Below are 24,423 nucleotides of genomic sequence, written 5' to 3'. Positions count from 1 at the left end.
AGACAGCTGAATGGGTTGGGTCAATGGGAAGGGGTGCAGCCAACTAGAAAGGGGTGGAGCTATGCTCAAAACCACAAAAACTGTAACTTTAATTAAATACACTGCCCTGGGTGCCAAACTGTTATTATGAGAGTCCAGTCAAGACAAAATGAAGTGTAGAAGAAAAAAATATTTCAATCCATTATGACAGCTTACTTAATATTTAGATGGAAACAAAAAGGTTGTGAGGCATGAAAAAATAAATTACTTTTTAAATACATTACTGGAATGCCAGTCAAAATCAAGTATAAGAAAAACAAGCAGCACTCAACTCAAACCACTTCTCCTTGCACTATAGTTCTAATTATAATTTATATTCAGCTTTATTAAAGTGCCAAGTAACATGCTGAAAGTAGCAATCTTTGTGATACCCCCACTTGTAAAAATGTTTCTTATCCAAAAAAAGACCTGCTGCCTGACAACAACTATCTACTTGTTTCACGGGGAAAACTTGATCAAAGTAAAAAATGAAAAGCAAGCAAGAAACAAGCTCAAGATACATTGCTTAAAGGATTACTGCACAGGTTATGGACCACATATGATAGATTGGCATTCTGTTTAGTTTACAGGTAAAGCCTGCAAAGATGAGTGCAAGTCTCCAACAAATGTAATGAGCTTCTTAAAATAATGTAATCCTGTCCTTTATTACAAATACTGTCATATGCATTTCAATACCCAAGGCTTATACGTTATCTAGTTATGTAAGTATTCTCTGCCTGGCAACAACAGAAATGCTTTCAATGTTGGCAATTCTTTAACAGTATGCTTATTAAAGCTTACTTGCATCTTAAAATCTCAGACAAGCTTACCTTATGGTCATTAAAGCATTGCTACTTAAACACAGAGCAACAGGCACTTTCTGAATAATAATAAGCATAAATCAACAGTATAAAAATATGACAGAAACCAGAACATTCTGCAACATCAAGGACAGATGAAAAGCCACTGTAGTACTTGTGTCTACCTTGGATGGGGGATTTTCTGCACATTTACACTGCATAACTGCTCCTTGCCTTGCTTGGACACATCCAGAGTCACTATGTGGGGGAGTGGGGTGCAACAAGTATGTCACAATTTGAAATGTCTCTAGCTGACTGTGATGGCCCTGATACATTTGTCATACCTCTCAACCTCAGAGCAAGGAATCTGGACAAAGCCATACATAGAAGTGGGACAAAGGCCCAAAAATAAGGACAATTTTTAAATATTGCTCTTATAAACTTAGAAAGATAATAGAATAGTAGGTCTTGCATTAGTATGAATTTTCTGAAGGGTATGATATCTGAAACTCAAATGACTGTCATTATTTTCTAACTTCAGTCTTTAATGATTTGCCACTAATTTGCCAAAAAAACACAATTTTATGAAAAATGGACCAAAAATGTGATGCAAAAATATAAAATAGCCACACAATACAGCTGGGAACCTGTCAAAGAAGGGACACGTTTTTAATATTAGTACTGCTAACTTGAGCAGCTGACAAAATAAAAGAATCTACATGCATTTCTGAAATAAAAGTAATCTATAACTCTGATTATTACAGTTATTTATTAATTATAAACTCTCCACGTTTTCTGCAATTTTGCAGAGGGATTATTAGTGGAAGAGCAACATTTTGAGCCAAAATCGGGGATAGTTCATAAGTTTGGATATGCCTAATTCTATAAAGCAATTTATTTGCATGCACCTCTCAACCAGTTAATGCAGGAAATCTGGACAAGGCCAAATATATTGGGGGAACATATTACAGTACTAAAATTGCAATTGTATAAAATGAGACAGTTGATAGACTAACAAGTCTTGCTTTAGCATGCATTTTTCTGAAGGTTATGAAGTCTGAAACATAGTGTCTGTCATTATTCAGTGACTTAATTCCTAAAGGATTTGCCAGAAAACCACAAATTTTATGAAGAACAAACCAAAAATAAGAAGCAAAAATCTATTCATTCTGTAAAAATCTGGACAGTTGAGAGGTATAATTCAGCTGGGGCTGTCTTTGAGTTTGCTGCCCTTCCCTCTCACAAAATCATGGTTGAATGGAGCCTCCCCCTGCAGCCATTCCAATGAACCATTACTTGGCTATTTCACCCCATTTACCATAAACACTAATGTGTATACTGCTTTACTTCTACGATGATTGCGACTTCATTTGAAAGTTTTATTTTGCATTTTACAGCACAAACACTAAGACATCTGCTAAACAAAGCAATGCAGTCTCACAATGAAAACAGACTTAGCATTAAAACTTCTCTGCCCTTGAAACTCACATTCATTGAAACAGCATTGAAACCCACATTCAAAGAAAATACATTTGGCTAGTGGCAGATAAAGATTAACTCTGAGCTATTTTCAAATGATAGGCCCCTTGCACACAAAACATACATGTGTTCTGTGATGCACCTTCCTGATTGCATTAAATTATATTCCTTGTATAATGCAGTACAGTTGTTAGAAGGTGTTTGAAATTTATTATTTTGAATATTTTTCCAGTAAACAATTAAACAAAATGCATGCACCAATAATGACAAAACTGCCCAATTGAGAACATTTCCATCATACAAGTCTACTCAAACTTCTACAATCCACCAGTATCAGTAAATATGCACAATCTACAATAACAGTGGGAGGGTGGCCTAATGGTTAAGGTGCGTGCCTTACAAGCACAAGGTGCAGGGTTTGAGTCTCACAAGGGATAATTGGCTAGGCTTAAAATGGCTGAAAAGAGCAGTTCGCTTAGTACTAATCTACCTTTGGGTTTGCAATCTACTTATCTCTGCAGAAGTAAAAGTCATCTAAATAATTCCACATTAAAAATATCTGTAACTAATGAAGAGGTTGCTGCTAGCGAACAACTTTATATTTCATTGTTTCATCTACAAATAAAGTGCCTGATGCCCTTGAGGAATACATTGCCTATATTACAGTAAAAATGATAAGCTAGTATTATTGCAATAGGGAATGGATGGCAAATAAAAGACGGGTTTATAGTTACTAGGTATCTTCGCCAAAGAGGACATTCTCAAGATGGCAACATCCACCCGGTTTACAACACAGTAGAATATCAGCAATGCATCTACATACTGTGGGGGTAAAACCCACAGCTTTCTACATCAAAAGCAAGTACGCTACCTGTTGCGCTATTAACAATGCAAGCTGTCTCAGCATAAGCAGCACTAAACTTCTCTTCCCCTGCAGCTTTCAGCTCCTTGTAAAATCTATTCGATACTCAGCTGTATCTCTCAACTTTGCAAAACAAGAAATCTGGAAAAAGCCAAAATGTATTGAGGAGGGGCAAAAGCCCTAAAACCAGGGACACATTTTAAACATTGCTTGTATAATCTTGGAAAGTTGCTAGAATGAAATGCTGTGTTACCACCATGCATTTCACTGTCATTTCTTGAACCCAGGGCCCTGTGCAAAACAGTCAGAGCAGCATACCACTATGCCAAATCAGCTGTTTTGTGAAAGAGAGGAAGACTGAAACTTAAATGGCTACCATTTAGTGAATTCAGTTCTCACCATAGCTATCAATCTCTTAGCACAAAACACATGGACAAAGCCAGTAATGGGGGAATACAGCCCTCAAACATATTCAATGAATTCAGTTCTCACCATAGCTCTCAACCTTAGCACAAAAAACCTGGATGAAACCAATAATGGGGGAATATAGTCCCAAAAATAGGGACAGATTTCAAATATTCATCTTATAAACTTAGAAAATTGCTAGAATAAAATGTTTTGTGTTACTATGTACTTTCTGAAGAATACGAAATCTGAAATTCAAATGCCTGTCAATTTTTTTTATTTAACATTTGTTAACCAGAAAAGTCTGACTTGGAACAAAAGCCAATTTTCAGCAGAGGTCCAGGGAGAAATACTACAGTCACATGTCTTTGTAACATATGAGGACACCAGAGCAAATGCACACAAACGCATGGAGAACATGCATACTCCACAAAGTAATCCACCCCAGCTAAGAATCAAACCAGAGAACCTCTAGCTGTGAGACAACAATGGTACCACTGTACCATCAACTACTTAAGGAATTAAAAACTTAGAAACCACAGATTTTACGAGGAACAGAACAGAACAAAATATGAGGCAAAAATCTCCAAAAGTTTCACAAATGGTGGTGGGTAAGGAATTCAGGCTCTTGTTACCTGCAGCCAAGGTACAGGGTTCAAGTACCACCAGCAGGTATCCTGAGTTCTCTCTAGCCACCAGTATAAACCAACTGGGGCATTACACACACACACACACACACACACACACACACACACACACACACACACACACACACACACACACACACACACACACACACACACTGTTAGATAGATAGAATCAATGCACAGCTTAACCCACAGTACCTGGAAGAAGTAAACATAGCTTTCTAAGCTTGTACAAGAAGTAATCCACATAGCAGAATCAATGCACAGCTTAACCCACAGTATCTGCAAGAAGTAAACATAGCTTTCTAAGCTTCTGCAAAGTAATCCACATAGCAGAATCAATGCACAGCTTAGCCCACAGTACCTGCAAGAAGAAGTAAACATAGCTTTCTAAGCTTAACCCACGCCGGAATGCACACTTCCGGTTTCTCTTACCTGCAAGAAGTATAGCTTTCTAAGCTTAACCCACACACAAAAATCAGTCCTGCATTCATGCTAGATAGAATCAATGCACAGCTTAACCCACAGTACCTGCAAGAAGTAAATATAGCTTTCTAAGCTTCTGCAAGAAGTAATCCACATAGCAGAATCAATGCACAGCTTAACCCACAGTACCTGCAAGAAGAAGTAAACATAGCTTTCTAAGCTTAACCCATGCCAGAATGCACACTTCTGGTTTCTCGTACCTGCAAGAAGTAATCTACATAGCTTTCTAAGCTTAACCCACAGTACCTGCAAGAAGTAATCCACATAGCTTTCTAAGCTTAACCCACAGCTTCAGTAGCCTGCATTCGTGCCGGAATGCACACTTCCGGTTTCTCGGCTCTTTCCTCTTTCCTGGGAAAGGTCTAAGACTGCTGACTCTGCAGTCTGATCTCCTTCCAGTCTATGTGGTTAGCACCGCATAGACTTCTGGGGAATTAGCAGCCTGCTTCCTTCTTCCTGAATCCGGACTGGTAAGGCAGTAGTCCGGATTCACTCTATATGGAGGATTTCTAGGACTTTACCATTGTAGTTCACAGCTGGGGAGGGCTGCAGTCCGATATCATGAGCCGCCACTGGACAGTAATCTAGCCTTTGACCATTGCATGTCTACAGTAGTGAGGAAATCATTCTATCTTGTGATACTTATAAACAAAGGTATGGTATCCAGGTCCAAAGAAGTCATAGTTCCACTGTATTCAGCATTCATCAGGCCTGTCATTGAGTACAATGACCAGGCCTATATCACTTTATCGAATTTCAATTCAGTGACTAGCAGTTAATTAAATCTCTGTTTATTGAAACTGCTATTCATTGATCAGTGATTGTTTCCTATGGCAAACCAGTGGTTAGCCACCATCTGGAATTTGCCCTTTTCCCCATTTTAGTGCTATCTCTGAGTTGGTATATTTAGTTGGGGGGTGTGGAGGGTATAGCCCCCCCCACCTTGGTAGGTTTTAAATGGTATTATTTTATGTTGGCTTAGCCTACCATTGGTTTGCCCTAGTTTAACATTCACTTAAAAAGCCATTCAGTGAATAGTGGCTTCAATAAACAAGGTTTCAATGGACTGCTATTCGCTGAATAGCAATTTGATAAAGTGATATACACCCCAATGACCCCTTTGGTATGTACCTAACCAGGCATATACAACAATTGGAATGTCCACAGAGGTTCCTCACTAAAAGAATACAGGGCATAAGTAACAATGTCCTATGGAGATTACCTCAAGGCCCTATCCCTGTATTCTGTCTCCTACAGGCTGTTGAAGGGAGATTTCTGTCTGGCATACAAGGCATTGTCAGATCCCACTCCAAAGGACCTCTTTCATATCCACAAAACAAACAGCACCAGAATTACCCATTCTAAAGACTTAAACCTTGCCTGTGATGTAAAGAGGACCTGCTGGAGAGACAGGTAAATATCCCAGAGACTACCCCTTCTCTGGAACAGGCTTCCCATCTGTGTGAAGCAGAGTTCCTCCCTAACCCAGTTCAAGATTAACTGGAACAATTGAATGGGGAACAGGAAATGCATCCCTGGTTTAGCACCTATGTCTCTAATGGACACAGGCATCCTGCAAATGTTTCATCTCACAGGCCCTTGCTTGTAAATGTTTCATCTCCCAAAACCCTGCTTACACTTACAAAGGGTATCAGAACTTGTCAGAGATTTGGGATGCATGGCTAGGCTTAAAAGGCCCTTGTGGTTGTTAGCCTAGTAAACACCTATGAACCTATGAGCCTATAGTTCCTACATCATATATCCTTAGCGTCTGCTGCTTGAGTGAATGTAGTACTTAAAGAAAAACACAAAAATCATATCTCAGGGACTTCTGCTTAAGATGGGTGCTGTGGAACAGCACTTTAAGTGAACTTTATCCTCTTCTGCTCTAAAATAAGACAAAGTCGAACTTTGAGATATTTCTCAACTTTCCCAGTGTTATATCATTGGTACTTGTTTTGCAAGGAACTACTTATACCACAAAACCTGAAATGTAGCAAGCAGTAAAAAGACCAAATCTTCCACTACTGAGCCATGAAATCACCTCACACTGAGCCGTGGTCACTTTCCTCTGGAATATGAAATGCTCCTGATGTGGCTGATATCTCTGCTTAATGACTTGAGAAAATTATGCTCAGATTACAAAAGATAAACTTGAATTTACAGAAATACATTCAGGGAGCTGTGTGTATTCAGAGAGAAAGGGATTGTGCTCTGCATAAATTGCTTCCATGCATTTTCAAACAGTATCTAGTCTGGAGGTTGGAGTGAAAGATATAAACTGAAGAGTGGAAATGACAAAGGCATGAATACAGTTTCTTGAAAGCAACTTGAAGGACCATTAAAGAGGAAGAATCTCTGGTTTATTGGCATACCTGAGAGAGAGGAGGGAGCCAGCCCTATTCTTTGTATTGCAAAAAGGATTTTGGAATGGACAGAACTAAGCAAGATATTAAACCTGAAATAGCATGCAGAGATTTCTTACTTCAGTTGCTTAGGGTTCAGTTTTCTCAACCCTTTTTAGTCCAGCTAGTTCTTAAAAGAAAGAATTTTTCTTTCTAGCCTCCAGGCCATGCAGTTAAACTGAGGATCAGCAGGGTACTTTGTGATACTGACTTTTTACAAGAGACTCAGCAGAAAAAGGCGGTGCTGTAGTCTGCCATTCATATTGGAAGGCTGTAAAAATGAATGTTCTAATTGCGTTATCATGTTCTTCTTGAGTATGGAGTTTGGCATAATAGTTAAGGTGTTTACATTACAGACACAAGGCACTGGGTTTGATTCTCATCTTTGGGAAGCATAGCTACCTTTAAAAAGAGCCCATCTAGTCATTAGCCTTGTAATTGCCTAAGAGGATAGGGAGAATTTGGCATAATGGTTATGGTATTCACTTCACAAAGATGAAAAATAGGGTTTGATTCTAAACTCAAGTTATTAGCTAGGCTTAAAATGGTCCTTCAAGAAAGTTGGCCTAAAATTCCTATATGAACCTACATGGAGGATGCAAGTCATTTTTTATGTCCTGGAGAATGCAGTCCAGGAACTGCATCACTCCTGATCGAATTCATTGGGAGATGCTGCAGTACATGATCAGGACAGTATTCCTTCACAAACCATGAGGGAATGGTCCGGCTCTTCACCAAGACCTTTGGCTTCATATAAATTGCGGGTGGTCCACAGACAGAAAGCAGCACTGTTAGCAGGTTGACCACATTAGTCAAAGTTTCCCTGAGATGATTTGTATGAATAAAATATACTGTGGTTATTTACTGATCTTTGGGTGACCCATGTTAGCAAGGAGTGAGATTTGTCATGCACCTCTCTTAGATGGATAGGAAATTTGATCTGGATTCCCTAATTAATTGTTAAGATTAATGTTTGTTATCTGTAATTTCTTCATTCTTTCTTTTTTTTATTTCTCTCCTCCTTTTTTATAAAAAAATATGTAGAAGTGATTTGATGCTTGCAGGAATTATGGATGACTGATATTCCTAAGGCAATGTATGAATTGTGGGTTGTTTTCATCCCTTTGGTAACTTTAATCGCTGGCTGAAGTATAATGATCTTAATGTTGGAAGGTCCTGCAGAATGCTGGTAGACTGAGACTCTTCCCATATTCTGATGAGAGGAAGGGAGATTAGTATTGGATCTATGCAGGAGTATTTGTTTATGGGAAGTAGCATTTCAAATATGTATGGATTAGGTGAATGCATTATATTTCATATTAGGTCCAGCAGCATGCCTGTTGACAGCTGTATTAATGGCTTGCAGTTATTGTGGGTATTTACAATAATTCAATAATTATTAGATATTATTTCTGGTAACCTTTAGTTGGGGAAGGGAGGGATGTCTGTCAACCCCCCCCCCAACACACACACACACAAACACACATACACTTTTTATACTTCTTTTAGACTGATAGCTTAAGTGGCGTTGGACAGTTAACTAAAACAGGAAGAGTCTTCTTGGGAGTGATTATGGAAGTAACAGCTAATTTGCTGACATAATGTGTTTTAGAGTGGGAGGCTGGTGTTGAGATGGTAGGTCATACAGGGAAGTCAATTTTTGGCTTTACATTTAGAGTAGACTACACTGTCATGAACTGTCTCTGCCCCTCATTTGAGAAGGGTAATTCTTCGCTACCTTGGAGAATCACAAGAGCACACTGGGTGCATTTTATAAAGAATTACACAATGTTTTATGCTTCTTGATTCATTTGGTTTGGTGGGGTTTAATATTTTGTTGTTAGTCATTTTTCAGTCAAGTCAGGAGGTGAAGATGTTTGTGTTAATTAAGTTGTCTGTAAAACTTCAGTTGAATTTTTATGCCATGGGGTCAGATGCTAATGGGATTATGGAGGCATAGTAGAACTTCCTGGGACTTTAGCCTCATGGGGTTTGTTGTAGGGAGTATATGTTCAGATGAAATTGACTGTTGTGATACATGGCATATTGGGATCATAATGACTTTGCTTCTGATTTCCAACACAGTTAAAAATCAACATTAAAGGGTTTACACCCAATATGATCTTCATCCAGGAGACCTATCATAAAGATAATGATAAACATAAAGTTGGTAAATTTGGTTATTATCTTGTCCCTTTCTCTTAATATCTATCAGGTAGATGGCGGGGTGTTGCTACCCAGGTTAGGAAAGGTATTGTTTTTTGTTTGCTACAATACTGGCAGATTATGAGGGTAGATATGTAGTTTTTAGTGAGATTTTGATAGGGACAAAAATGACTTTTGTGAACTCATATTTACCCCTGGGAACCTTCACCCACTTGTGAACTTGTTGAGAAATTTGATCCCTCTTCAGGAGGGGTTTTCATACAAGGTAGAGTTTGGAATTTATTTTATCCTAGGAAAGGTTCATAGTAGTCATTGTTCATACAGGGAGGACATTTATCAATAGATTTTTAGTGAGTATGGCTACTGTAGAGAGCCATAGGGAGCTGAAGTGGGGTTTGCCTAATTTGATATTACTTGTTTTTTTTTTCCTTATGTGTATAATTTGTACTTTAGTACAAACAAAATACTGATCCCAGAAGAATATTTGCATCTAGTGAAATCTTTGGATACGCTCCCTACAGTACTCTCAGATCATGCAGCCTTGAATCTGTGTGTCCATTCATACCTGAACAGGTTTGTAAAATGTTGGAAGCTGAACCTCTATGCTATCAAAGGGGAGAATTTCATGGAGAGGCTAACAAATTATGCTGTGCTGGGATGGGATAGGTAAGGGAGAGAATCAACCCTTGTTGATAAACAGGATACTTTTAAAGACTCAGACAGGATTTCTAAGGAACTACAATAGTAAAACTGAATGGCTTTGATGTTTTATAAGAAGTTCTCAGCAAAAGTTACTCCAAGCACAGGTGAAATGTTTAACAAGGTTATAGGATCAGAGCAGTGGGTCACATGTCTTCAGGCAGAAGTGGATGCTGTGCTTGGATTCAAGGTAGGTCAGGCACTAAGTGCTCTTAAACTAAGAGCCAGAAGTTTTAGCATTGAGGTTGCAGCAGCAAACTACTGAGAGAGAATATTCAAATTTAAACTTCAACAGTCGGGGTGAGTTTCAAGCACTCTGGAGGGATTTTGGAATCCTTCAGGTTTTATTACATGAGTTTATATCTTTAGCGAGCTCCATTACATTGAGAAAAACACAAAAATCATATCTCAGCAGTGTGATTTAGGGTGAGATTTCAAGGATTTTTTTTTCTGTAATGATCATTAATATGATAAATGGGCTTTTCCATTATAGATCCATTTCAGCCTCTTCTTGGATCACTGACAGTAAAACAACCTATAACTGTACATGTGTATTAATTTGTATTAATGGTAAGAATAATACAATATATCAGTGCATTATACAAATTGTGGCATTCAGGGCTGTCCATAGCAATTGCGGGATCCACTTTGAACCATTTTCATAGAGCCCCTCAGCTGATCTCCTCCATCTGCGCCCCCAACCATCCCTCTACACTGGCTTCATATACTTAAGAATATTTCTTATTAGTTATCCAGAAATATATGCTATTACTATGTATTAAAAATAAAACAATATGTTTATTAACTGTTTTTCATAAGACAGATTAGAACAGAAGTTAACTATTGGCTCTTAGATTACCTCCAGATCTAGCAGCTCTGTAGCTACTCTATTAGGGTCTGCTTAACCCATTCAGGGACACTATAAGGGTTCTATTTGATGGGTCACTGAGATCTTGTGTCTACACAGTCCTTCATGAGCTGACCCATCAACATGTTCTCAAATCCTGCAGCACTGCCTATATCTGTTTATCTTGGAAAGTAAAAGCTACATACTTTCCCCTTGTCTCCCTCCTCAGCACTTTTTTTTTCCACCCTCTTTTCCATTTCACTCATTTCCCTTTTTCCCCTCATTTGACTCCTGCCTTACTCTTCTTCACATCCCATACTCAACAATAGTACATTTGCAAATACTTTGTTACTTGTATGTATATTTATTTATTTGCATTTTTTTACCAAGAAAGTCCACTGGGTTATAGAGCACCCATTTTCAATGGAGGCCCAGGGAGAAAAGCTTCACAGTACAATAAATTAAAAGTTTTAAATACAAAATCGAATACAAAGATTAAGTATGTACAAAATAAAAGTAAATACCATGAGAGAAATGTACAGTAGTATAATCTGAAGTAATCAGTACAGAGTAAAGACCTACATAAAATACTGGCTCTATAATGCGTATCTACAGAAGTATTATACCACACAAAAAAAGAGAAAGGAAAATAAGGTTGATAAGAAACAGTGTGGCATACACTTTCTAGGGGGGCTTGGTGCAAGTACACTTCCAGCTTCAGGGTAGGTGGTTGTGAAGGGAAGTCTTGAAAGAGGTAGGATTTTGAGTTGTTCTAATGGACAGAGGCAGAACATTCCAGTTCTTGGTCACTGAACTTGAATATATAAACTGTCCGGGTGGGAAGTTAGGCTTGTGAACCTGCAAGAGCTTCTAATTTCCTGATCTAAGGGGTCTGTTTGGGTGGTAGTAGTTGAATGTTGAGCTCAGGGCAGGACAGTCTAGGGGTCTAAAGAGTATTTTGTGAGTAGTAGATAGTTGCAAGTAGGAGAGATAGTTTGGTAGTTCTAGCCATTTCACAGACTTAAGAGCAATTCAGTGATGGAGGGAGTATTTAGAATTGGTTGCTAATTTGGCGATTTTATTGTAGCATGTCTCAAGTTTGGATTTAGCAGAGCTTTGGATATTGGTAAGTAGAGGGGCACCGGAGATGAGTGAGGGTAATAGGCAAGTTGTAGCTAGGGTTATTTTTGTGGCTGGGCTTAGGAAGCAGACCTCTCAACTGTACCAAATTCCTCAGTATTTACCAGTTCTGAGGGCAAAATAACGGGTGCCATGAATTTCTGAGTGGCGCCCTCAATTCCCGAATTTCCCGGTTGTTTTTTCAAATTTTTTTTTGGCTAAAGTTGTTACTGACGTCATCACATGCAGTGCATGTGCGATGATGTAAGCTTCGTGAGGCAAACTGCTGGAATTCGGCTGAGGGTTTGACAGGGGTGTGTCTGTACTCTATTTACTTTTTCCTGCATTTGTACTTGGTGTTGGTAAGCAATTTCCTGCCTGGATTTAGGCAGCAGCAGTCAGCAGCAGCACATAGTGTCAGACCAGCAAACAGGGAGATGGAGGATGAAACTCTTGAGTTTCTCGAGCTGTTTTTTTTTTTTGTTTTAAAATAAATTAATACAGACTCGGAGCAGCAAGCAAGTAGTACTTAAGGTACAGTACTGTGCAGTTCATCCGTACTACTTAAGTTAAGTGCAGCAGTCGAGCAGCTACAGAGTCAGACCGGTCCATGCCCAGGACAGCATCTAACTTCTTTTGCTTAGTTTGCACACTGTCTCCAGAGAGAAAATGAAAAAATGTATCTCATTCTTAACTAGTTCCTCCGGCTCCTGGCTCCAGGTAAAAGGTTCTTTCTATCCACCTGTCCCAGCAGCTGATGAAATGGGCTTTAAAGTTTTGTTTTCATTGCTATGATGCTATGATTTTTGGCAGCAGCAGCTCTCGCTGCTGCTAGTGTTAGTCATGTGTGTGTGTTAACAGCATTCCCTTACAGTACAAGCCAAGACTTTCATTGATGTGGCTGGGTGCAAAGCAAAATACTAATTCTACCTCTAGATATTAACTGTATAATAGAAGGAAAAAATAGCTGCTCAGGGCCAAGGAGGAGCAGGTGGCAAGTTGGAAGCACCCTCTCCCTTGTCTGAACAAGCAAATAAGGTCACTGGTAAAATCCTCTGTGGTTAATTTTGAGTCCAAATTGGCCACATCCACCAAGGACAATCACAAGGCCTTCTTCACATATGTCCGCAATCTCAAAGGCAACACCCAATTTGCTCTGAACTGGTGGTCAATAAAACCACATTCACAAATGCTATAGCTATAGCTAACCTGCTGGCAGACAGGTTCAGTGAAAACTTCACCCTCCCTGTCCCCTCATCAGTAAACCAGGACATCCCCAGCACCTACCCTCCTCCCCTCATCACCAGCGAGCAGGTCCTTAATGCCCTCTCAAAGGAAAAAAATACAGTCTCCATGGGACCCGATAACATCCCTGGCTGTATCCTCCATGAATCCAAGCATGAGCTCTCAGCTCCATTAGACACACTATTCAACCAAAGCCTGAATACTGGCTTCATCCCAGCTGAATGGAGGATGGCCACTGTCATCCCTCTACACAAAGGTGGAGAGTCCACTGACCCAGGCATTTATAGGCCCATCAGCCTAACTAGCCTAATCTGTAAGGCCATGGAATGTATTATCATGGACCTTATATACAAGGACATTGGCAACCTCCAAACACTTGCCACACACAGTTTAGTTTTGTCAAAGGGAGATCATGGTTGACTTCTTTGAAACACTCACCAAAGCCATGGATGAGAGGAAGACAGTGCACACCACCTACCTTGACCTAGCCAAAGCCTTTGACACTATTTCCCACTCGGGCATAATAGATACACTCTCTCAGCTAGGCATCAACCCGTATGTTACCAGATGGGTAGCTAACTGACTCACTGATAGAACCCACTCAGTCAAAGTAGGGGAAGCCACATCTAGTAGTAGACCCATAACAAGCGGTGCACCCCAAGGATCGGTCTTGGGGCCTCTACTGTTTGGGATATACTTTTCTGAGGTGCAAGCCAAAACCTGTGGTCTGTGGATGACCAGGTTTCCAAAGCAATGAGAAGAAGGCCACTGTGGATAAACTTCACTACAGCAACAAGTCCAAATGACAGAAATAAAATTGTAGTGAAGAAACACAGCCAAAGTAATAAAACACACAAATTTAATAGAGGTAAGCGCTTTCACATCTGATATGATGCTTCTTCAGACCAAAAGAAACTCTTCACAGCTCAGCTTATATAGTTAAAACACAATTAAATAATTAATTATTCAATCAACTCCCAATTAAAAGTTAATCATCATTACAAATAACCATTAAAACCAAGAATAAAATACATAAATACACTTCTATTTCAAACTTCTGTTTTTAAGGTGAGGTTTTATTGATGCTCTGTCATTTAAGCTAGGGAACCGGTCTGCTTGAAGTTCAATAATCCATTTAAGTTCCTTTAGCTCAGTAATATTTCTTAAATCACCTAACCTAGGTCCCAAGTATACACACTCTATCACTTTAAAACTAAAATTATGGGACTTATCAAGAGATACTAAACGCTTGGCTAGGGCACTTCTATTAATATCTCCCTTTTTCATTGCTAATAGATGTTCCCTGACACGTTCTTGGAGAGTACGGTTCGTCATACCTACATAAAAAGAACTGCAGGTATTACATTCAGCAAGATAGATTAAATTTTTTGTATTGCAATCTGCTGATATTTTAAAAAAGTATTTCTTTCTAGTAGTGGGGTGAATACCATTAACAATAATTAGTGATTCATTGCCCTCTGTAATTATTGGCCTTTGTGTGTTGCCTGTTTCTGTGTTAGGCATCCTATCTGTATACAGCCTTTCCATACTATAATGGAAGTCGAGGTGAAGTCTAAGATGGTAGTTACACAACAAAAAAACACTGAACTGATATGTTTCACAGTTCAAGATAAAGAATAAATCAACCACACACCGTATAGTGGAACCAGTGCTGCAGCCAGGCTGTTACTCTATCAAATAAAGGCAAATTAGTCGTAGCATATAGAAAACTTTAATATCAGATGAGCACTTTCACAAAAATGCTTCTTCAGACCATAAAACACAAGAGCAATAAAACCAATTAAATAGGTGCAGTATAAATCACTTAATTAACCATAATTGAAAATAATGAACAATTAAAAAGGTACACATTTAAAGCTTTTATTCCTTGTATAACCTTAATGTATACCTTTCATTTTAAGAAAGGGTTATAGGGAAATACGATCATTCAGCCCCTTCCCACAATCTGCCCTTAGCCTTATAATCCACTTAGCTTCTATGGATTCAGTATAAGTCCTAAGGTCACCTTTCCTATCATTAGGCATTATTTTATCAATAACTATAAATTTAAAGGTGAGATGTACTCCTTCTGCTAAAACATGCTTTGATAGTGCATTATTCACACTGCCCACCCTGATGTTGTACAAATGCTCCCTGTTATGATGTTTCAAGGGTCTGTTGGTCTTCCCTATATAGAATGATCTATATTGCTCGGAGCTACTAAATAAATAATCTGATGTTGTTAATCTTCATTAATTCCTTACTGATGGGTTATCGGTTCCATCCTCAGAGCCAAATCAGCCAATATCAAGCTTGCGTCAGCCAAAAACTCTCGAGCCAAGGTCCTACCCAGAATGCTCTGCTCCCTGTTACCTTAGATCTTGTTTGCGGTGTTGCTGTACAGCCGTGTCAAGCCACTCTCTCAGCTGTCTACTTTTTTGAAAGTTTATACATTGTTCTTACTTTAAATTTTTCTCAAAAGATTATTCTAATATTTTCCTACCCTATCGTACTCTTTAGACTCTTGCCCTTTAGTCTTTTCCCTTTATTACCCTCTTTTCTTACCTTTTGGCAATTCTCCATTGCCATCATTGGTAATCCTTCCTTTTCTTCTTACCCTTTTTTGGGTAGCCTTTCTTCTTCCTTTTGGTACTGTTCTTCTTCTCCACACCAGTTATGTTGGATAAGAAAAGTAGCGTTGGTTTCAAGCAGTGTAAGGATTGCAGCCATAAGTTACCACTTTCAGATGGCCACGACTTATGTGTATACTGCCTTAATGTCTCCCACTTGACTGTTGATTCTCCATGTGGGATTTGCAAAAATTTCTCTACCAGGACTCTCAACGAGAGGAAGAATAAGTCAATTTTGAAAGGTCTGGTCAAGTCTCCTTTCTCTCTGCTATTTCTGGGTCAGAGGGTTCACCCCCTCCTGTCAAAACCCGCAAGAGGCATTCTTCCTCTTCTTCATTGAAGTCACTCCCTTCTTCTGCCTCTGGAGATTGTAAGGAGTCGACTCATAAGAAGATGAAATTGATTACTACTTCGGTGCTGCCATCTGTGACCCTGTCGGCACCAGGCTCAGCACCGCCTCAAATGATTTTGACTACAGCCATGTCTCCTTTATCGATACCAGCACTGGAGTTCCTTGTGCAGACAACTACGGTTCCGACAGCTATGTCACAACCCTTTATGACACCGTCAGTACAGGTTCAGTCCCCTTCGGGACCGTTGGTGCAGTCACCTTTGGCTCCAAGTATGACTCTTCTGTACTCCACGGCACAGACTTTTTCGGCACCCAACATGTGCTTTGGTGCAGTCCTTCTCAGCACCATCCTTATTGCCAGTGCAGACACTTTCAACTACGGCACCAAACCCTTTGGGGCAGACTTTTGCCTTTACGGTGCAGACACCTTCAACTACTACAGCACTGATATCATCAGCACAGACTATTTCCACACCATTTTCATTGGTGCAGACATCCTTGGCTCTGGGGTCTGCACCTATTGAATTAGCAAGGACCAAATATTCTCCTTCACTGGATCCTTTTGCTACCAGTCAATATACTCCTTTCCTAGAAAGGCCAGAATCACCATCAGCTTTCTCCATGAAGTCAGCCAAGAGTCTCTCTGAACAGGATGTGTTGCGGCTTGTTGACCAGTTGCTTGTGGTCAGAGGTCTCTCCCAACCATTGAAGTCCATGTTCCTTCATTCAGGTGAACATATATCTCCTCAAACCCCAACGTACACTCCTCCTTCAACTTCCACACGAGTTTTGAAGCCTGTTACTCTGACAGCGGCTTCCCTTCCTCTGACTCCAGTAGTGGATCTCACTTTGGAACCAAAGTCGTCCTTGTGGCCCTCAGTGCACTGGGCATCAGGCTGTTCTCAGGCCAGTGGGTATGATATTGGGGAGGGCATTCCTGGCTCCACGCCAATTTTTTTCTATGGCACCCTCCAGGGATCCTCTCTCTCTTATGGTTCATGGTCCTCTTGAGACTCCTGGTCTGGGGGCAGGCTCGTCGGGGTGGGGTGTGACCCTGGTTCTGAGGTTGTCGTGCTCAGTTCCAGACTCCCAGCCCTCCTTGGGCAGGCCAGCCTACCAGGCCATGGAGAGGGTGCTTGCCTCCACTGGCAAAGCTCACATGTCGGATTCCTCTCCTCCCTCTGTGCCGCAACTGTCACAAGCTTCAACTGTTGGACACTGGGCACAAGAGCCTCAGGTTTCTCCTCCTCAGGAAACCCCTACTTTGCAGTCTTCCCAGGAACATCCCACTGAGGAAGTACCCTGCAAAGCATCATCTAAGAGGAAACACAAGGACTCTACTGAGGAGTCATTGATTGAAGATATGGATTTCAATGATGGGGAAGGGTCCCCACGGTCACCTTCTGATGAGGTGTCCTTTGGTGACATCCCTGAGATCCTTAGACAGAGAGGTGACTGGAAGTCCTCTAATCCTTCCTCTGAGGAATCTGTATTCCTGTAGGCTTTTCGTGCCTGGCTGCCTACCTCCTGGGTTACCCTGCCTGCCAATGAGCTCATCCAGCTCATCATCCAGTGCTCATTGAAGGCTGCTGACACCCTGGAAGCGATATCTAGCAGACCAGATAAAATATTATCACCCCCAGCTGAGCACCTACATTGGTCACAAGGTCTTCCAGTAGATGCTATGGTGTTGGCAGCTGCTACTAAGAAGAATTTGGCAAAAGAGAGCCAAACTGTCCATCCGCCCACAGAAGAGTCCCGGGTGATTGACAGATTAGGGAAGCATGTGTTTACTTCATCGACCTTCGCTGAAAGGTCTTTGAATTATTTGGCACATTTTACCAGGCTTCAGCGAGATCATATCAACCAGCTCTCTGAAACCTTGGCAGGAGCTGTTTCTGACAAGGTTCGTGATAATGTGGCTTCTCAGATAGCCACCCTAGAGTCCATTTCCAACTCTTCCATGCATGTTATTTCTCATGCAACGGAAGAGGTGGCTAGAGTGGCAGGCGCCAGTATAGTCACCAGACTACATGCCTGGATGCACCTTTATGACTTTGCGGACACCTTTAAGGCTTCCTTCATGAATGCCCCCATAGAGGACGCTTCTTTGTTTGGCCCTAAAGTAAAAAATATGCTGGCAAAGTGCAAACAAGATGGCAAGACCCTGTCTGCCATTGGTGTCAGACACTCCACTCCTCATCGATTTTACTCCAGAAATCAGAGGAGCAGAAAGATGTGGCACAAGAAATCATAGGGTTCTTTCCAGGATGCATGTGCCGAGTTCTCTCCTAGAGGCAGAGGGGGAAACTCCAATGGAAGACGCCCCTTTCAAGGCAGAAGACAACCGCAAAACCAGGATTCCAGAGATTCATTCTGTGGCCAACCCTATCAGTGCTCCTGGAGCATTGCCCAACTGCTCACCTGTAGAAGTGGATGGGGGTCATTTCTCCTTGTACCTCGCTGCCTGGAAAAATATAACCACCGACTCTTTGGTACAACGAATAATATCCATAGTCTATCACATCCCCTTCCATCTTTGCCCAATCTCATCAAGACTATTACCCGACATTCCACCCAGTCAAATGGAAGCAGCAGCATATGAAATCCAAAAGCAGCTACAAAAAAGAGTCATCCAGACGGTCCCCCAGACGAAATACGATCCAGTTTTTACTCGAGGTTCTTTTTAGTGCCAAAAAAGATAGGGGACTGGAGACCAATTCTGGATCTCAGTACACTGAACAAATTTGTAAAAACATAGAAATTCCAGATAGCCACGGTTCAATCTATCCTTCCTTTTCTGGAAGAAGACGATTGGATGTGCTCGGTAGATCTTCAAGATGCGTATTGCCACATAAAAATGGACAAATGCTCAAGAAGATACCTCCTCTTCCGAATAAGAGCCAGTCACTACCAATTTTGAGACCTGCCCTTCGGTCTCTCTACAGCCCCCCGAGTGTTCACAAAATGCACGGCAGTGGTTATCACTCACTTGTGACTTCAAAGATTCCAGGCATTTCCATATCTAGATGACTGACTCCTCACTGCCCCACCAAGTGTTTACCGGAAGAAGCCCAGCAGTATGCTCTCTTAACAGCTCAAAGCCTGGGAATCACTATAAACTAGGAAAAATCCAACACAGCCCCAACTCAGTCTTTGGAATTTATAGGGGTACTGTTGGACATGACAAATTTCACAGCATCCCTTCCAGAACACAGGCTTCAGAGAATAAGACAACAAGTTCAACCACTGCTCTGTCACCACAAATCTCCCGCTTGATCTATACTCCAGCTATTGGGGTCAATGGCAGCCTTGATTAATATTGTTCCTCTAGCCAGATTCCACATGAGGCTGCTTCAATGGCTACTTCTCACTCAGTAGTACCCTCTACAACATCCTTTGTCCTTTCAGATAAGTGTAACTCAGAGATGCAAGCAAGATTTACTCTGGTGGTTGTCTCTAAATCCCAAACAATGGTCTCGCCCTTTCAGTCCCCATCAACCGATAGCCACAGTGACCATGGACGCCTCCCTGGTGGGGTGGGGGGGCTATATCAGGGAAACTTGGTCCAAGGCACCTGGTCATTGACAGGGGCCCTTTTGCATATCAGTGTCCTGGAACTGAGGGCAGTGCTTCTAGCGTTGCAAGCATTTCACTCAATTCTTCCGTCAGGGACTATTACGATCCAATCAGACAACATGTCAGTGGTCTGATACATCAGAAAACAAGGAGGCACCAGATCTTACCCATTATGCCGAGAGGCCTTGAGAATATGGCAATGGGCGATAGCTTACAACTGCTTTCTAATTGCAATGCATATTCCCGGAAGCTCCAACGTGATAGCGGACAAATTGAGCAGGTGCATTCTACAACCTCACGAGTGGTCCCTCAATCCTGTGATAGCGGCAAAAATCTTCAACCACTGGGGCAAGACTTGCTGCGACCTGTTTGCCTCCCCAACCAACTACAAGTGCAGCAACTACTTTACCCTAATCCCCCCTCGGGGACAGTCACCAAAGGATGCTGTAGTCCACGCTTGGCCCTCGGGTCTTCTTTTTGCTTATCCTCCTCTTTCCCTCATCTCCCAATTTCTGAAGAAAGCACGACAGTTGAAGAGCAAAGTGATCCTCATTGCTCCATATTGGCCTCGACAAGTCTGGTTTCCCTTCCTCTGGCCTCACCTGCTAGATCAACCGTGGATACTCAATCCATCCCCAACATTGATCTCCCATCCACAGGGTCAGATTCACCCCAAACCAATCTAACAACCCTGAAGCTGACAGTTTGGTTTCTCCACTTCCAATGATTGCCAGGCATGAAAACCTCTCATCCCCTGTGCACAATATTCTTATTGCATCTCATAAATCGTCCACCAGACTAATCTATCTTAACAAATGGAAAAGGTTCTCTCTATGGGCAGCAAATAAACAATTAGACCCCTTGTCAGCCCCAGCCTCAGTGGTATTGGATTACTCATCACATCTTTTCCACTCTGAGGTGTCTGTCTCTACTATCCGTGTACATTTAGCTGCCATCTCAAATTTCCATATTGGTTTTCAAGATTCTTCACTTATGTCACACAGACATGTGGACATCAGAGATGGAGTTGGCAGAGCAGACAATAGTAGAGTCATCTGCATACTGAATGACAGATTCTCGGATAGAGATGACTGGAGATTGTTTATGAATATGCTAAATAGGAGTGGTCCAAGTATGAAGAATTGGGAAACCCTGGTAGGTGTTTTGAGGAAAGAAGAGATGGAGTAATGCCATCTGACAGTCTGTTCTCTTTCTTTAAAGTAACTAGAGAACCAGTTTAGAGAGGGGAGTGAAAGACTGATCTTAGAGAGTTCTGTGATAAGTAAAGGGTGAGAAACAGTGTTGAATCCTTTTGATAGGTCAAGGAAGAGGATGGAGACAATTTTGCCAGCATCATGGGCTCTGCTGACTGTATCCATAAAGAAGAGAAGGGCAGTTGTAGTACTATGGCCAGGTCTGAAGCCATTTTGTAAGGGTGAAAGTATTTGGTTGTCAAGAAGATAGCAGAGCAGTTGAATACTGATGCATTTTTATAATATTTTGGAGATTGGCGAAAGAATTGCAATGAGTCAGAAATTTGTGATGTCATTATTGCCACCTTTATGGAGAGGGAGGATGAAAGCCTTTTACCAGGTTTTGGGAATGTAGGACTTAAGGATGGATCTACTTATAAGTATGCTTATGGGGTAAGTGATACTGTCAGCAGCAATTTTTAGGTATTCTGAGGGTATATTATTTTTTAGGTATTCTGAGGGTATATTATTTTCTCCACAGAAACATTACACTATTTGATGTTACAACAGTTTACAGGTCCTTTTATTACCAATTTTATTGACCAAGTTCTTGAAAAACATATACTTATGGTTGTGTTCATTTGTGCTACATATTGTCCTGACTTTTACCTCTGTGTATGCTTGCTGTTACATTGCCACTGTTTCTTTTGTTGTATTTCCAATGTGCTGAAACTGAAAATATATGAGGTGGGATGATGCTGAGTATGAGCAGAAATAATTTACTTAAATGTTTGGCTTAGTTTTTGGTGTCATTCAAAGGTGGTCAAATATTTGTCAGCCTGGGAGGATATCAGCAATAGATCACACTGCTTAGCTAGGGATGGGCTGCATCTCTCCCCCCTAGGGTTTTGATTATTGGCAAAGATATTATCCACCCCATAGTGCCTTTTTTAGGCAATGCCAAACTGATAAACCTATCAACATAATGAAACAAGCAAAGGAAATTATGAAAGTGTTACTGATCAATGCTTGGAGCCTGAACAAGAAACTTCACTTCCTAGAAGCCTTTCCCACACTGAAAGATACTGATATCTGTGTAGTGACTGAGACATGGTTTAAAATAGCGGAGAGTACTCTGGCTGTTCAGGGCTATAATGCCTCCTACACGTTTAGACCAGCTACTGTACAGGAGGAGGAAAGGTGGAGTTGTATCAATCTACATCCAGAAGAGACTCACATTACTGTTGGTAAAGCAACATGATGCACAGGAGCTTCTTCATGTCCAAATAACCACAAAAAAGGTCCCATACCACATATTGGCTGTCTACAGAACAAGTCACAATGCCTATCTATAGGATCTAGAATCACTCAGTATTAAACCCAATACCATTTTCCTAGGTCATCTAAACTATCCATCTATAGACTGGTAAACCTACACACCCCAGTGCACAAGCACAGAGATTCCTGGACTTTGTCAATACAAATGCCCTGGAACAATTAGTCAGAGTACCTACTTGTGGGAATAGCATCTTCGTTCTTCTTCTTACTAATATGAGAGCATCTTGCACGATCCCTTGCATATCTTCATCAATTGTTAGGTCGGACCATTAAGCAGTTTCCTTCAAAATAAAACTGAACCCAGAGATCCCTTCCATCCAACAAACCTTTAGAAATTTCTTTTAGACAAACTACCTACTCTTAAGTGATATATTGGCAAACTTCAAATCCCCAATAGACCCAGTTAACTCCATTAAATATGCAGAAATGTATCCACCACACTGTACCAGCAAATAAACAGCTGCATAGATTCAGCTGTATGCCACAGGAACAAGAGCAGAACAAACCCTCGAAACAAACCCACATGGTGGAGCTATAATATCAACAAGCTTTATAATAAAAAGATAAGAAGACTAATTCCCAGAATGTTAGAGCCATTGTCACTGAAATAAACAAGCAACTCAGTAGCTTAATAAAATCCACCAAAACCAAGTATGAGACTAAAATAGTTGCCCAAGCTGATGATAGTCACTGGGCATTTTGTGGTTCTGTTCATATTCTTAAAGTACAATGCAACAATGCACTAAGTTGATTGTGAATGATGTTACCTACACTGAGACTGAATATATAGCAAACCTACTGGCCAATAAATGTTATTCCCTCTCTCCCCTTTGTCTGTCCCTCAGAATATACCTGAAACAGTCTTGCCCCTAGCTGTCACATAAGACCACATTCTAAAAGTACTATCAAAAGCTAAAAATACTGCATCAATAACAATATCCCTGGATGTCCATTAAATAGCATGAATCATGATTTAGCTAAACCCCTAACAATGCTGTTCAGTCTTAACCTCCATACAGGTTTTGTACCAAGTGAATGGAGAACAGCTGCAGTCATTCCCCTTCATAAGGGAGGACATTCCACAGACTCAGGCAATTACAGACACATAAGTCTGACCAGCTTCATATGTAAAGCCATGGAAATGTTTATCATGGAGTTAATCAGTCAGGGCATGTCTACTTTTTATCATCGAAATTACACTCCACCGAATCCCAGATAAGTGACTCCACTGTTCAGGCAGTGTGTGTGGGAGGGGGGGGGCACAAGGGGGCTTGCACCCCTGCAAAAATATTGGTGAATGTGTGTGTTGTTTTCTGTTCTATGTTCCGTTATTGTTTTTTCGCTGATGTGTCATTCGGAGAAGTGTAGCTTAACTAAAGTAAGGTTTCAGATAAGTGGAATCACTTATCTGAGATTCTGTGGAGTATAATTTCGATGATAAAAAGTAGACCCATTGTCTCATTGAAATTACACTCCATTGAATCCCAGATAAGTGACTTCACTTACCTGATATTCCACTTGTGTGAAACTTCACTTTTCAGAAGTCTGTTTCATCAATGTATTTAGTATGCTGCTGGTACTATGAGACGTGCAAGTGTATGGCCTTTATTTTGCTACAATAATTGTTGTGAAGCCTGACAGATGACAGGTTAGTGTGGTTCATAGGTTCATACTAGGCTATCTGTCCTGGGGCAATTATAAGCCTAGCCCGATTCTGTATGGCTTACGCCACCCCTTGATTTGAGTATACTGTGCCCTTTTTAAGGTTTAGTTTACTGTGCCTCTGTCTAATAGTGACATGGGAGTAATCCCTGGGACAAACCTACGATCCCCCATCCACTTATCGAGATTCTTCTTGAAGAGATTCAGTGAGGTGCTTTGCCTCACATGAACTGGAATTCTATTCCAGAGCGAAGGGAGCCTCTGGGTTATGAACCTGTCCCTCCAGCACGTTCTGTTTATTTCTGTGCTGAGGTTCAAGTCCCTCGAGCGTGTGGCTCTAAGGGATTTAGATTTACTGAGGTGGAGCATGTCCATTAATTCTGGATTTGACATAGCTTTGTATGTCAGGCATAGATCACCTCGAAGTAGGCGGTATGCAACTGAGTAGAGCTGGAGTTTTTTTAACCGAGCAGCATATGGCATCTGTTTGA

The 24,423-nt window shown here is 40.9% G+C and overlaps 1 protein-coding gene across 1 annotated transcript in view; it reads left to right on the top strand.

Annotated features, from left to right (window-relative positions):
* The window catches only part of DNAH14 (dynein axonemal heavy chain 14), a 2,550,346-nt gene that overhangs the window by 1,646,582 nt on the left and 879,341 nt on the right, over nucleotides 1–24,423 (top strand). Inside the window, 1 exon segment of the mRNA XM_044060213.1 lies at nucleotides 6,880–6,885. Coding sequence (XP_043916148.1) covers nucleotides 6,880–6,885 — 6 coding nt within the window.

The sequence above is a fragment of the Protopterus annectens genome, chromosome 1.part2 (assembly GCF_019279795.1).
Source record: "Protopterus annectens isolate FY-2018-M chromosome 1.part2, PAN1.0, whole genome shotgun sequence".
Taxonomy (NCBI): domain Eukaryota; kingdom Metazoa; phylum Chordata; order Ceratodontiformes; family Protopteridae; genus Protopterus; species Protopterus annectens.
Note: the sequence above shows the minus strand (reverse complement) of the source record. Positions and strands in the feature narration are given on the sequence as shown.